Below are 14,896 nucleotides of genomic sequence, written 5' to 3'. Positions count from 1 at the left end.
TATCAGGTACCTATTTAGTCTTTTCCATTATTTGACAATCAAGAGTATGAATTACTCTGAATGGGTACAGAACCCCAAGTCTTCTGCCTGGAACAGGTTAGACCTTTAAGTATCAAACAAGAGCAAAATCCACAGAATAAATGACCTTCAGTAGTAGGTTGAGTGAATAGCACATTTCCACTTATCACCTACCTTCTTTCACCGCACCTTTGACTGACCAATTTAAAACTATAGGGTAAAGAAATATAGGGTCCTCTGTTCCTGAGAGTTCTGCTGTAATATCTAAAGTGAAAAATAATAATAATAATAATAAGTTGTAGGTTCTGTTTAACATCAATAACCAAAAAGAAAAATTCTTTGGAGGAGATGAAAAATAGGAAAACACCCAAGTATGCTTTCTAAATTATGTACCTTAAAAGTATCAATCATATCCTATTTTATAGATTAAAAAAATCTAACAATCTCAATGATTTTCCTCTCATTTCTCCCCTTGACAGCCAAGGAGTCTGCCACCAAACAGGTGAAGAGTTACCAGGGCATGTGTCTCTCTTATTCAATGGCTGTTGTGTATCAGTGAACCCCAGACTCAGAAACCTACCAACTACATCAACTCCATTTTTTATAAAAATATCATTAAAACTATGAACAGTAAAATGACAACAAACTCACAACTATCAACAACTGAACCTGAAAAACAGAAACAAAAACTAAGCCAACAGCTAGAACAGGAACAGAATCACAGAAATGGAGATCACGTGGAGAGTTATCAGTGGGTGGGGGGGTAGAGAACAAGGGGAAAAGGTGCAAGAGATAAGAAGCAGAATAGGTAGGTACAAAATAGACAGGGGGAGATTAAGAATAGTATGGGAAATGGAGAAGCCAAAGAACTTCTATGTATGGCCCATGGACATGAACTGTGGGCGGGGGAGATTCTGAAGGGTGAGGGGGATGATGCAGCGAGGAGGGGGATAAAGGGGAGAAAAAAATTGGGACAACTGTAACAGCATAATCAATACAATATACTTTAAAATAAATAAATAAAACTATCATTATAAGACAGTGAAGCACACACTAGCGAACAGCACAGCCACTGGAGCCTGACTGCCTGGGTTCAGATTCTCACCCAGACACTTTTCAGTTATGAGAGCTTGAGAGGTTACTCAGCTTCTCTGTGCCTGTTTCCTTTTCTTTAAAATGGGAATAATAATAATAATACCTTCTTTACACAATGGGTATATAGGGATTATATGAGTTTTAATATATATAAAACACAAAGTAATTTCTGGTGCACAGGAAGCACTATATAAAATTAATATTTTTATTCTTGTTTTGTTCTGAATTTACTGTTTAGTTAGTAACATCAGTGGCATTATACTGTGCTTACTGGTAAAATGTGAGGGGTTTTCTTTTTGATAATATGAAAAGAAATAATTCACATTTCTAGAATACTTTGTATTTTAAAGAATTATATTTTTATATGTAACTAGACAATTACAGCTTTGTTACAAACTATGTTCACTAACTATGTGAATACTAGAGCCCTGGGTTCAAAACTCAGCTTGCACCAGACACAGAGAATGCGGAGTAGAGAGATCCCAGTCAGGGACCTACGACTGCGCAGATAACACTGAGACAGGCAATGAGAGAGGTGAGGGAGGGACACAGGATTCTTCAAGCACAGTCGCTCCCAAAGACCAAGGGGGCCACAAGTGGAGGCTCCCACTGAAGAGAAATTTTGGTACTCTCTTGTTCTTCTAGAAGATCTGAAGTACCTACTTTTTAAAAATGTGATCATACTTATCACCAGAAACTGAATCAATTTCTTAAGCAGATTTACAAATTGCTAACTCCAAAATTCCAATCACTGTCTCAACATACTACATAGCACAATAACCGGAAATTAAACTAATCTTTCACTTGAGTAGACTGTTTCAAATCACTCACACATTAACACCCCTCATGCTATCTCTTTTCATTTCTCAGTTACATTTTTACCATTCGAGCGGAGATTCTCAATTTTGCACCTTCCCTCCCCAACCCACACATTTGACAACATCGGCTTCCCAGTTGGTTGTCACAGCTGGGAAAATGGTGTGCTATGTATCAATGGATAGAGGCCAGGGATGCCATTCAACATCCACAGTGCCCAGGACAGTCCCCCATACAAATAATTATCTGGCCCAAACAGGCAAGAGTATCAAGGTTCTGATACCCTGCTTTAGAATCAGAAGGTTTAGGCTCAGATCCAAGCTAGCTATGCAATCCTAAATAAATCACGTAATCTTTATGAGTCACATCTCTAAAAAGCAGTAAGCAATCCCTTATTAATAGAATATTATTAGGATTATTGACAAATATAAAAGACTGTGTAAACCTTAAAGGGTTTACCGAATGCTAATATCCTCTTAATCTTTTAAACAAAAGATCTTCTTATCTTAAAAAGATACCATGCTCAACAGAAGCACACAGATAGAAACAAAAAATGATTACATTGCTTTGTCAGTTTGAGAAGGTGCGTCTCCAACAAGACCAGCTGTTCATTTATTTTTTCAGGTGATAGTATCTGCTGTGGCTTCTTAGTCTTGGCAGACTTCTTAGAAGAACCCTAGAAACATTGGTTAAATTTCAGAATGTACTTCAATATGTTTTAGCAATTGTCATTTTCCAACATTCTTAAAATTATGTTTTCATACTGGCAAATAATGCTATGATCTACATGGCTAAACCACAGGAATTAATAATTGCCAGGGGGGAAACCAGGGCTGGGAGGAGGTGGGAGAGGGCAAGGGGGAATAAACGGTGGCACAAGGAGACGACTTTGGGCGGTGAGTGTACGATGCAGTGTGCAGGTGATATGCTATGGAGTTGTACCCTTGAAACCTGTATGGTTTTATTAATCAATGACACCCAAATAAATTCAGTTAAAAAATAATTAATAACAACAATCATTGTATTAAAACTAAGTGCCAAGCACAGGACTTAATGTTTTATGGAGATTGACCAAAATATCTCTTTTCTTCTCTCTTCCTTCCTGCCAGTGACCCCCACCTCTCCCAATGAGCATGCAGATAGGTACACACACACTCTCCCGAAAGGAGTTAGGAGTATGTCTTTTAAACCCCTCAAAAGAAAATGCCTTACATGCCCTCAGAAACATACTTTTCTTTCTTTTGTTTTTCCTCTCTTTTTCCTGAAGGAGCTTCTTTACAACTCAGCTAATTGCCTTTGCTGTTTTGCCTTTCATTGAAACATAACAGGATCAATAGTTAATGGATTAAAAATTGGTGGGTCTGTGCTCAGGCCCCCCACCTTCATTGAGAACTGGCTGGTTAATGCCTCCTGTTCTCAAAACAAAAATAAAAGCAAAAACAAAACCACCCAAGCCTCTTCAGGCTTACAGCAACCTTGAGTGGTTAGAATGATCTCAGCCCTACAGGCTTAGTCAGAAGGAAGTACCACAACTTCTGCTGGGCTAGTGACTCCAAGGAAAGAGGCATGGGATCCTGTCATACAATGATGCACAGGGCCCGTGTCCTGAGTTAAAGCCCGGCTGATAGAAGGAAGCTGGCAATAGGCTCTGAGACTGAACACTTGGTGGAAAAACCCTCATGTTGCCTCCAGCTTAATCAAAACTCCAGGCCAAGTAAGACCCTTCAAAACAACCATCATGCCTTAAAAATGCATCCAGGAAAACAGTGCTAATAGTTGAAGCTTTTCGTGACAAACAAATGCTTACTTGGAAACTCAACATATAATAGAGATAGAAATGGAGCTACTCCAACTAAAACAGACTTGGGGGTGACAGTCTCTACCCCCACCCCAGGTACTGAAGGGGCTTTAAGTAATTCCTAGTGCACCTCAGAAATTTGATAAACTAAGCAACACTTCAAATTTGATCTACAAAAACATTTCCTCATATAGTTTCCCAGAAAGGCAATAAAACAGGCTCTAGCAAGACCCGCACTTGGGAAGCAGATACTAAAAAGTTGTCTCAAACATTAGCAGTCTCATAAAGAAGACAATTTAGGTGTGACAGTGAGTTTGGGAAATCTATTTTGAATACAGTGAAAAGCTCTGACATGTATTTACCACATTGAATGATGCACCCAGAATAATAAAATCCTCAATTTGGGAGCGACTTTACAGGTCTTTTAGTCCAAAGTCCAAAAGGGTGTAGGAAGCTCACTATCCAGCCCTAACTGATGACCAGTATTGGCGATAGGGAACTTCTCAGTGTTCTAGCATGGATTCCTCTTCATTTTTTATCACAAAAAGGGGAGGGGGAGGAGCTCTTCACTATACATTACTTTTCTTTTATGTAAATGTAACAAATTAAATACCGATCAATTTTTTAAAATAAGTTTACTTATAATGCATGACCTCTTAAAAGACTCAACTAAACATAAGCTTAGAGACAAGAAACAAAAACAGTTACCTCTTCTTGCATGTCTTCTTGGTCAATGGCACCAAATGGAGATTTGCACTCTGGTGTGATGTCCAACATTTTTTTCCCATAATTTATAATAATTACTGCCAGGTCATATTCCTTCCATGAACGCAGGATCTAATTCAAAATATTTACGAATTATCTCTGTTGGAAACACTTGTCTGTTTCACAGTGTTTTACATCATCGCTCATAAACTCAAAAATCCCGTTAATGTTTTGGGTCCAAGAATTCCCGTTTCTGTTAAAGAAACTGGAACCTTACTTCGGATCATATTTCCCTAAAATTAAAACTGCAAATAACCACACACGTTTTGGTATATTAACTATTCAGAACATCCATGTTAAAATCATTCTTAAAGGCCACGTCCACATGACCTCTTGCCTTGAGTTGCTTTCTATGTGCATGGCACAAGCACTGACCTCATGGTGTTGAAGGGGGCGTTTATATCAGTAAATTATTCACAAGGCATTCTGGCTGTGGGCTGAGCTAGAGCTAAGCTGGTTTTGGCACATTCTCCATGAACCCCAGGGGAGGCAGACACTAATCATAAGAAGGGGAGTGGCTCCCTCTGCCCCTCTTATGCGCATCCCCCGTTACTACTGATTGTTATGCTTTGGCCTTCTCTAGCCCTTTCCACCTCTTTAGCATCATCTTTCATCACCCACTTCCTTGTACTTTAAGTTTACAAAATATTGAGCCAAGTATAAATTCTGACACTCACCATGGTTTCAGCACTTCATGCTTTCCTACAGCTGAGCCATTTCCCATAACAGTTTCCCCACCTTATTATCCTAATGTAAGGTTATTAATGTAACCGGGTCATAGAAACCTGGGCTCTAGTACCAACTCCAAGGAAGCTTCCCTGGCCTGCACTCTGATATGCATAGAGTCTGCTGAAGGGAAGAGGGTCACGTGAAGGGAACACATTCATTGTGAACCCCACCGGACAATTTTCTATGGGCATAAATAAGTTTGTATGGATTTGTTGTATGTAGATGCATTCTGTCAAGTTGAGTAAGTCAGTATTTATGGTAACTAACAACTGGTACTTCCCATGCAGGGAAAGGATATAATAAGTGGCTGGGAAAAAAGTACGTAACTGCTTAAACCTGTTGAAACCAAGCTAGGGCAAGGTGCTAAAAACGGGAAATACTTCTGTGGGACCGGTGCAATAGCGGTGAACTGATGCTGACGGTGGAACAAAGAGTGGGGAGGAAAATGGTGAAATGAAGTCTGGAAGGGTAGATGGGGTTAGTCATGCAGGGCCTTGAATGCCAGGCAGAGAGTCCAACCTCATTACGAAACTGGTACAAGAGGGAGACAGTTTGGTCATCAGAAAACAGAAATGAGGTAATGTGTGTTCTCCACACAGCTTTGCTTTCCAACATATTTAGGCCCTAGGCCCATGGAGTACAAGGTCAACTCTCCCCCTTGTTATAATATGCCTGTAGGAAACACCACATGAGAAAGAACGTTTCAGATCAAAAGTAAAACCAATTCTTCTTAACATGCCAAACGAACAGAAATAGAAAGACAACACCAGATGTTGAGCACAATTTATCAATGTGAAAACAATGCAACACTGATGACGATGTGTCTCAGAAGTGGCACTTCACTTAGAACTCGGGCAACCTGCGGAAAACCTGCTGCTGCTTACAGAAGAAAGACTGAGACACCTGAAAAGATTACCAATTTTTTAAACATAACAGAGAAAAGAAACAGCCGTTTGACTAATTGGGATTCATAAGAGAAAATCCATATAAAAATGTGTTATATGAAATGAACACCTGAAATCTGGGATTCAGGACTGGTCCAAGGTTCTGGGACTGCTGGTCACGCTGGAGGAAGCTTCCGGAATGACAATTCTCAGCATATCCATTTGGGACAGACCACTTCTAACAGCAAAATCCTTCTATTAATATATGTTAATTAAACTAACATATACTTTACTTTTTTAAAAAGTGTCCAGCCCTTGTTGGGTACCTCGGTTAGAGCATCATCCTGATATGCCAGGGCTGTGGGTTCAATCTCCAGTCAGAGCACATACAAGAATCAACCAATGAATGCGTAAGTAAGTGGAACAAACTGGTGTCTCTCTTTCTATATCTCAAATCAATAAATTTTTTTTAAAAATGTCCAGAACACTCAAGGTCATCTGTATAATAACATCACCCGAATATCAATATCATTTCTCAAGTGGGTAGAAAGGAAGTGGAGACATGGATGAAAAAATCAGGAAACACAGAGCCAGCCCCAAGGTGCCCTGTGCTACAGGAGAAAAATCACACAAGGCCAAGAAAGAAGGCGTGTGAACTCAAGGACTTCAGCCTCCACTGGGCCCCAAGTGCTGGCTGGAAACTCGATTCTAGGTCAGTGCTCTGTCCTGTTTCCCCAGGGGCTGTTGCAAACTCTCCCATTCTCTTCACATCTCTGAAAGTCTCCCTTATTCTTCACCTCCTCACTCTTAGCAAATGGCCACGCTTCCTTTTCACAGAGGAATTTAGGGGAACTAGTTAATCTCCAGTCCACAAACCTACCCACACACTCACCTGTAACGATAACCATTTTTCCCACCTATGAGAGGGGAGAGGTAAATTTCTGTCCATACTAACCCCTCTCACACGTGCTCAGATCCCATTGCCTCCTGCCTTCTCTGGGATCCTGGTCTGCTGGCCACCCCTCCTCTCCTATATCCTCATCCCTTCCCTCTCCTCACTCCTCCCCATTAGTAGGCACGTGTTGTGGAGCACCTGAATAAGCAGAATTAGACTTATGGTTGGTTGGTTGGTTAGTTCGTTGGTTGGTTTTTAGCAGAAGTTGCTATTGGCAAATTGCAAGCAACAAGCTGCATTGGAATGGAATTTCTTTGTTCTGAAGGAAACACTGTAAAGGCCGATATTGGTATTTAAATCTAAAGTTAGAAGCTGCAGGTCCATCCATACTGTTGCAAAGGGTAAAACTTTCTTCTTTTCTTAATTTTTTATGCTAAGTGAAACAAACCAGAGAAAGGCAAATACCATGTGATTTCGCTCATATGTAGAATCTAAGAAACAAACTAAATGAACAAGAAAAATTAGGACAGATTCACAAACATAGACTAGGATGACGGCTGAGGGAGGGTGGACAGCGGATAGAGGGATTGAGCAGAAAGGAAAAAGAACTCATGGACATGGACAACAGTGTGGTGATTGTTGAGGGGAGGGGGGCATAAGGGGACTAAATGGTAATGGAAAAAATACAATAAAAATAATAATAAAATAATTTAAAGAGCAAAACAAAAATACATACATACATACATACATACATACAGTGAGTAGCTGTCCAGTATCTTAGAAAGAGAGTGTGACCCCTCTCCTGGAAATACTCATTGATGGAAGTGTTTGGGGAGAAAAGGCCAAGCAGATGAGCATTCTGAAGAAAAGCAACCTTGGAAGGTGCGCTTTCAGCCTAGCATAGCGCTAATTAACGTGTGACTCAGCAGAAGAAACAGAAGGAGGTGCTTTGGATCGTGTGGGAGCCTGCTTTCTCGATGGCTACACCATGTGACAATGACAGAGCTAATGGCAGCAGCAGGAAGATTCTCAAGGTTGGGGGGATTTAAGAATGACAAAACAGCTTTGGACTAATCGCCTCTCCAATTCTTTCTCTTGTCTGGTGGAAGCAGGACTGGCTCCTTGGACTAAGTGCCCCTTGAGATGCTTAGATCATCCTCCTCCCTTCTCACTCTACAACTGCCCCCATTTCATCCATTTCTTTTGCTCCAATTGAGCCTGTATATTCCAATGACTCCTTTGTCTTTAAACATATTTGGCCTCTTCTAAACTCCAAGCCTATAGGTCTAATCATATAATCATATAATTATGTAATAGCCACCTGTTTGGATATCCTACAGCCCTCAAAATTCAATATATTCAAAACTCATGATTTTTTTTCTCTTTCCCACACAAAATTGCTCCACATCAACACACAGCATTGTATTCACCCCACTGCCGAGGGCAGATAGCTGAGTGGTTATGAACTCTTCCCTCTCCCTCCTTTATCCCGATTTTCCAGGTTCTCAATTCTCTCTCATTAATGGCTCTTGAATCTTTTCCATTCCCTCTCCCACTTCCCCACACTAGTTTAATTTATCATCTCTCACTTTCTAACTCATTCACTGCCTCACTCTTATCCCCCTTCAATTATTAGGTGTTACACAACCAGAGTAATTTTTCTAAAATGCAAATCTCATTATATCATTTTGGGGTTTGACACCCTTCAGCATTTCCTGTTTAATCTACTTATCTCCTTTTTATTTTTGTTACTGCGAATCTTTTGAATTTTGTGCCCTGTTGAGAAAGATCTCTCCTGACTTCAAGGCCATACATCCTTGAATCCATTGGGATTCTATTTTGTTTATGGTGAGAGTTGTGACTCTGGCTTTGTTTATTTTCAGATGAATTATCAGTTATACCAGCACCTTTTAGTAAATAAACTACTGTAATACATTACCATTTTCTTAATGACCCCAAATACCACTGTTGTCTCGTGTTAAGTGCTTGTGTAACCTGGGTCTGGATACTGCGGGACCCCTACCCTCTTCCGCTGAACATCTGCCCATTACTCTGTTAATACTATTTTTCACTGAAGTGGCCTTATGGTGAATTTTAATACTTACTGAGGACTTTTAAATTGTTTTAAATCAGTTTCTGAGAAACCCAACTGGAGTTCTTATTTGGACTGCATTACATTTAAATATTATTTTAGGAAAGATTTATATTTCTGTGCCAGTAAGTCTTCTTATTCAGGAACTTGGGGTGGCCTACCATATGTTCAGATCTTACTTTGTGTCCTTCAGCAAGATTTCACAATTCTTTTATCTAAGGTCTTCAATGTTTTGTTAAATTTAAAATATTATGTATTGTAAGTGGTATATTTTTCTCCATTTCTAACTTGCTACTGCTAGTATTTTTTTTAAAACCTACCATTCCATAAGTCTTTTACAAATTATCACTTTATAAATTATCTTTTTATTTCTAGTATTTTTTTGACTAGATTCTCATTGGGTTTTGAGACCTCTATAATTACAGATAAATTATATTAGAAAAATATTATAAAAGTAATTTCATATTCTTATCTATTACATGAGACAGAATCTTTACAAATAATGAATCACCCTATTAAGAGACAGCATCTCCTGTGCTTAATTTTTAAAGAAATGCCTTCAAAAATCTTCCATTTGGTATGATATTTGTTGTAAAACCTTTATCATTATATTAATCCCCCTCATCTGTGGTTTTGCTTTCCATTGTTTCAGTTACCATGGCCAACCTCAGTCTGAAAATATAAAATCTCCCCAACCATAGACATCATCTGCTCCTGCCATCCAGCTACTGACATCATCATGGCTCGATGACCCGGGGTCACCCCAAGCAGATGATCTTCCTTCTGACATCATTAGCAAGTCAACAGTAGCATGAGGCTACATCGCAATGCCCGCATCACTTCACCTCACTTCACCTCATCATGTAGGCATCGCATCATCTCACATCTTCACCAGAAGGGTGAATACACTACAATCAGATACTTTGAGAAAGACAGAGACCACATCTACATAATTTTTACTACAATACCTTGTTATAATTGTTCTATTTTAATTAGATATTGTTATTTTCTTACCGTGACTAATTTATAAATTAAACTTCATCAAGTGTATATACATAGGAAAAAACATAGTATATATAGGGTTCAGTACTATCCATGGCTCCAGGCATCCACTAGGGATCTTGGAATATGTCCCCCACAAATAAGGAGTGACTCCTGTGTGCAACAGCTTCCTTCCACTCCTAACTTACTTAGAAATTTTATTAGGAAAAGTGCCTAGTGTTATGAAATGCCATTGTAGCATTTCCACAGAACCTTATCTTTTTATCCTTTCATTTACTGTTGTTAAAAAAAATCAAGTTTTGTTTTAATGTGGAATTGAGCTTCAGTACTTGACAATGAGACTGTCCGAAGATGAGAAAATAACCAGCTGCCAGCCAGGAGCAGAGAAGGGGCTCAGACAGAACAGATCTGAAGAACACTGATAATGCCTCTCTTTGCTGTGATGAATGTTCTGGACCCTAAATTCTGCTTTTTCAGACAAGAAAATTGCCACTCCTCCTTTCTTTTTGTTTGCATCTTTCCAGTACTTTTGTCTAATCATTTCTTTTTCAACCAGAATTTGTCACTCTGTTTTATGAGTGTTTCTTGAAATAATGTACATTTTTTTTGAAATAAGGTAATTTAAACCTGAGTTTTTAGCCCATCTGCCAATCTCTGTCTTCCAAGTTCATTCACACTTAGTGAAGTAATTAACATATTTGACTTTATGCCTTCTGTCTTATTTACTATCTCTTTTTCCTTCTTCTTACATTTGCTGAATTAAGCATTTTTGTTCCCTGTCATTCCTCTGTTCATTTTTCTTTCCTATCGATTTATAAGTCCTACTGTGCTTTAAATTTCTGTTCATGTCTCTGAGTTATATTTCAATATATTTATTCTATCAAAAGAAAATAATTTTATATTGTATGTACTTTATACTATATATATATTTTTTAAAAAACATAAAACCATGCACCAAGATCCTCTAACTGCTCACCCCTCCCTCAGCCCCAAACAGGATGAAGTTTTAGTTCTACGTTACCAATACATTTTCCTTTCAAGGATGATACTTCTATTTTAAGAATCCCTACTTAGCATTTATATTACAGAGCCTAGTCACATAATTATTATCTATTTAATTATAATAATACATATATTGCAAGATTCATTGCTCCCATTATTCCTCTCCTTTTTGTCTTTCCCTATCTTGGGATTTCTGTTCTGAGCTACTTGTCATTTGATAGACTATTTCCTCGAGTGTTTTCCTCAGATAAGTACATAGGCAGAATACTTTTTAAATGCATGCACTTCTGAAAATGTTTACTTTGCCCTGACAAATGAATGATATCTTTCCTGGTTATTAAGTCTTGGACCCTCAGGATTCTGCAATTGTTACTCCAATATTTCAACTTCTAGTGTTGCTATTTAAAAAAAAAAGTATGAAGCTAATTAATTCTTTTTCCGTTGCAAATAATCTATTCCTTCGGTCTCAGAACTTTAAGATTTGCCCTTACCTTGGCCTTCAGACAGTTCACTAACACATGTCTATACATACGTTCTTGCATTTATCCTGCCTGGGATGCAGGGAGCCTGTATCTCCATGTGTGTCTTTTCTACCTGCAAAACTCCTTTCCTTTCACGTTATGACTTCTCATTCTGCCTTCTGAATTTCTCTCTAAACAATTCTGTTCTACATTGGCTGGTACTTCTTGAGCTTCCAGATTTGACTCAAGAAATACAATAACCATAATCTTCATCTGTTTAAGTTTTTAATCAAAAATCAAATTAGTTTGCTCAGTTACAGATTTTGTTTTGTTTTGTTTTGATCATCTAATGAATGGCATCACTTTGAGAGTTTTCTCTCTCTTTTTTTGTTTGTTTTAAGTAATCGCTGGTCTTTTCCAACACAGTAAGAGTAAATACACATTATTTTAGTGTCTGGTTTGCTCTTGCGCCTTGGAATTCTGAGCCCCCTACAGTGAGCTATTATTTTTCTCTTCCTGCTAATGGCTTATGCTCCCTCAGCCTCTCCACAGACCAGGTCAGAAAGGGCTCTCCAACAGCGATAACTCAGTGAGTGATGGAAGGAATATGATCTTCTGCTCTTGAGGTCAAACCACAGCAGCCAGCAAATCATGACCTCTTTGCTAAGGTAGAGGTTAGAGGCTTCTCTGTTGCCAGACCTCTATAGAAGCAAACTTTAGCCCCAAACAAAGTGATGGATCACATCAGCCCACCTATGCAGTATTCTTTCAGATCCCTGACCAAATCAGAAAGGGCCTGTGAGGGCCACATAAAATACTCAGGCAGATTTGGCCCTTCATTGAGGACATTCACTGGGTTCAGTCAACCAAACCTTTGAAGAAACACCTGATCTTTGAGCCAAAGGATGAGGATACACAAGCCTACCTCTCTGCCTACAGTCTCTTGTTCCTTCTGGTTTTCAAAATGAATGGGGTCCCATAAGAAGTCTTCTTTCCATCCCTGCACCCCTGCCTCCTCAACATACAGCCACCATCCTTTACAACTGACCTGCCCCGGCTACTTTTGATCCAAAATGCTTTCTGGGTGCTATTTCTTAAAGTAATTCCTGTAAAAGTAGCTTGACTTCCTAAATCATTACTGCTCCTAAATTTTATGACACAAGACTAAGAATAGGGTAAATACCTTTGTTATGTAGAAGATACAACAAGCTATCATGTGCTGTACACTTCCAAAATTTGCAACATGTTTCTTTGAGTGGATGATGTTTGGTAGTCCTTGCAAAACCACTATACACTTTATCAAGATCTAAAAAATGGAAAGAAAATGGTTTTATTGAAAAATATCACCCTTACACACTATAAACTGTTCTATTCAAATCATGCAAGTTTTAAACCATCAAATTTTATTATTATTAACTATTGATAAGTTGTTTATCACATAAAGAAGTATATTCTAAAATAAAACTGACATGCTCATTTTCAAATGAGACTCTCATCTAAATAACTTGAAAACCTGTGCAGAGAATAAGTATATGAATAACTATAAAATAAAGCATGTTTTTTCAAGTGCCAAAAAAGATGTAGAAAGAATGTTACATGTATACAAGAAACACTAAGATCACATCCAGGCTTAGGAGGACCTTGGAAAACCACACGGAGAAGGCTGTACCATGCTAAATATATAAACTGATACCAGGTACTTGAAATAACAATTTCCTCCCAAATTAAAACCAAACATTCATATCACAGGAAATTAATTAATATTGGTGTTTACTTCTATTCTCATTGCTTCATACCATATGACCCATATGAATGTGATCAAGAGCTGACAATTTAAGTTTAGCTTTCTATTCTGTTGCATAATTATAAGTAGTATCACCATCAGAAAAGTAGGGTTGAGATTGCATAGATCTATCTTCATTCAGATTATTCCAAAGGACAAATTAATATATGGATGTTGGTCCTTTGAGGGTTCACTGATTGCTTCAAGCTACCATTAAAAAACTTGTAAGTTTTTTTAATGCTTCTTAAATTCCTCCCTTCTACTATCACCCTCTCCCCCGCTACCATACCATATCCCCAAATCATGTAACAACGTTACATTTTGAAGTCTTCTTCTGGCTCAAGTAATTTTATGTGTATGTGTAAATACTTAAATGTATACAGGGCCCTGGCCGGTGTGGCTCAGTGGACCAAGCGCCGGCCTGAGGACCAAAAGGTTGCTGGTTCAATTCCCAGTCAGGGCACATGCCTGGGTTGCCCGCCAGATCCTGAGTTAGGAGCATGAGAGAGGCAACCAATCTCTGTTTCTCTCACACATCATGTTTCTCTCCCTCTCTTTCTCCTTCCTTTCCCCTCTCCAAAAATAAATAAATAAAATCTTTTAAAAAATATATATTGGAAGGTTAATGCTAGGTTGCAAATGGGATTAATATGCACTTATCTGAACTGTGCATTTCCCCTTCAACCATATCTAATGAAAAATCCCTCCAATTCATTACTTCTAATGGATACATACTATTATTTAATGTGAATCAACCATAATTTATTAGCCAATCCCAGAATCTCCATGGTGTACAATTTTAGGGCTGAGGTTTTACAGTCCAGCCATCCTCCTGTTACTGCACTTCTCTTCATCTCCAGTTTCATGGCCACCACCAAGAATGCCACAGTAAATACCTATACACACAGTTTTTAATAGGAGAGGCAACTGCGGTGCCAGCTCCAAGATGATACCCAGTGAGAGTGAGGCACCACCCTCCAGGGCACAGTGTGCATTCTACGTCAGTGACCATTATCTGCTACTGTGTCCCCAGCTGGTAGAACCCATGGATCCAGGAACCAAGGGTGAAACCTGCAGTAGCATCCTACCAACCTGTGATTTTATTCTACGAGATAGATTACTAATAGAGGGACTGCTGTGTCAGGTGAAGGTATTTTTAATTTTGCTAAAATTTTATTCTATGGGATAGATTACTAGTAGAGGGATCGCTGTCAGGTATATTTGTTTTTAATTTTAATTAAAATGAAATTTAGTTTAACTCAAATTAAGATTGCTTTACCAAAATCTAATGCCTATAACAATCCACATTTCCTCCATTAATGAATGAGAATGCTCTTGCCCCACACCCTCACCAGCAATAGGCATTACAGATCTTCTCAGTTCTGCCTGTGTTGTTACTTTGTTCATTTACTGTGCACCTGCGTGCATGAGTATACAGAGCTGGAGCATCTTTTCCTGTGCCTCTCAGCCACCTGGATCTGTTTTTCCTATAAACTCCCTATTCATATCCTGTGCCCATTTCCCTATTACATTACTGTCCAATAGTAAGACTTTTT

The 14,896-nt window shown here is 38.7% G+C and overlaps 1 protein-coding gene across 7 annotated transcripts in view; it reads right to left on the bottom strand.

Annotated features, from left to right (window-relative positions):
• CFAP54 (cilia and flagella associated protein 54) overlaps positions 1 to 14,896 on the bottom strand; it is a 245,242-nt gene that overhangs the window by 143,730 nt on the left and 86,616 nt on the right. For 6 of the 7 annotated variants that reach the window (XM_053921909.2, XM_024579348.3, XM_053921910.1 and 3 more), the window contains 4 exons: positions 12,741 to 12,863; positions 4,436 to 4,564; positions 2,491 to 2,605; positions 193 to 282 (listed from right to left, as the gene is read on the bottom strand). In XM_053921909.2, coding sequence (XP_053777884.1) covers positions 193 to 282; positions 2,491 to 2,605; positions 4,436 to 4,564; positions 12,741 to 12,863 — 457 coding nt within the window. The remainder of the gene's footprint in view (positions 1 to 192; positions 283 to 2,490; positions 2,606 to 4,435; positions 4,565 to 12,740; positions 12,864 to 14,896) is intronic. The other variant, XM_053921907.2, reaches the window with a different exon arrangement.

Source organism: Desmodus rotundus, chromosome 3, assembly GCF_022682495.2.
Source record: "Desmodus rotundus isolate HL8 chromosome 3, HLdesRot8A.1, whole genome shotgun sequence".
Lineage (NCBI taxonomy): Eukaryota > Metazoa > Chordata > Mammalia > Chiroptera > Phyllostomidae > Desmodus > Desmodus rotundus.
This window is presented reverse-complemented; position numbering and strand designations above follow the sequence as displayed.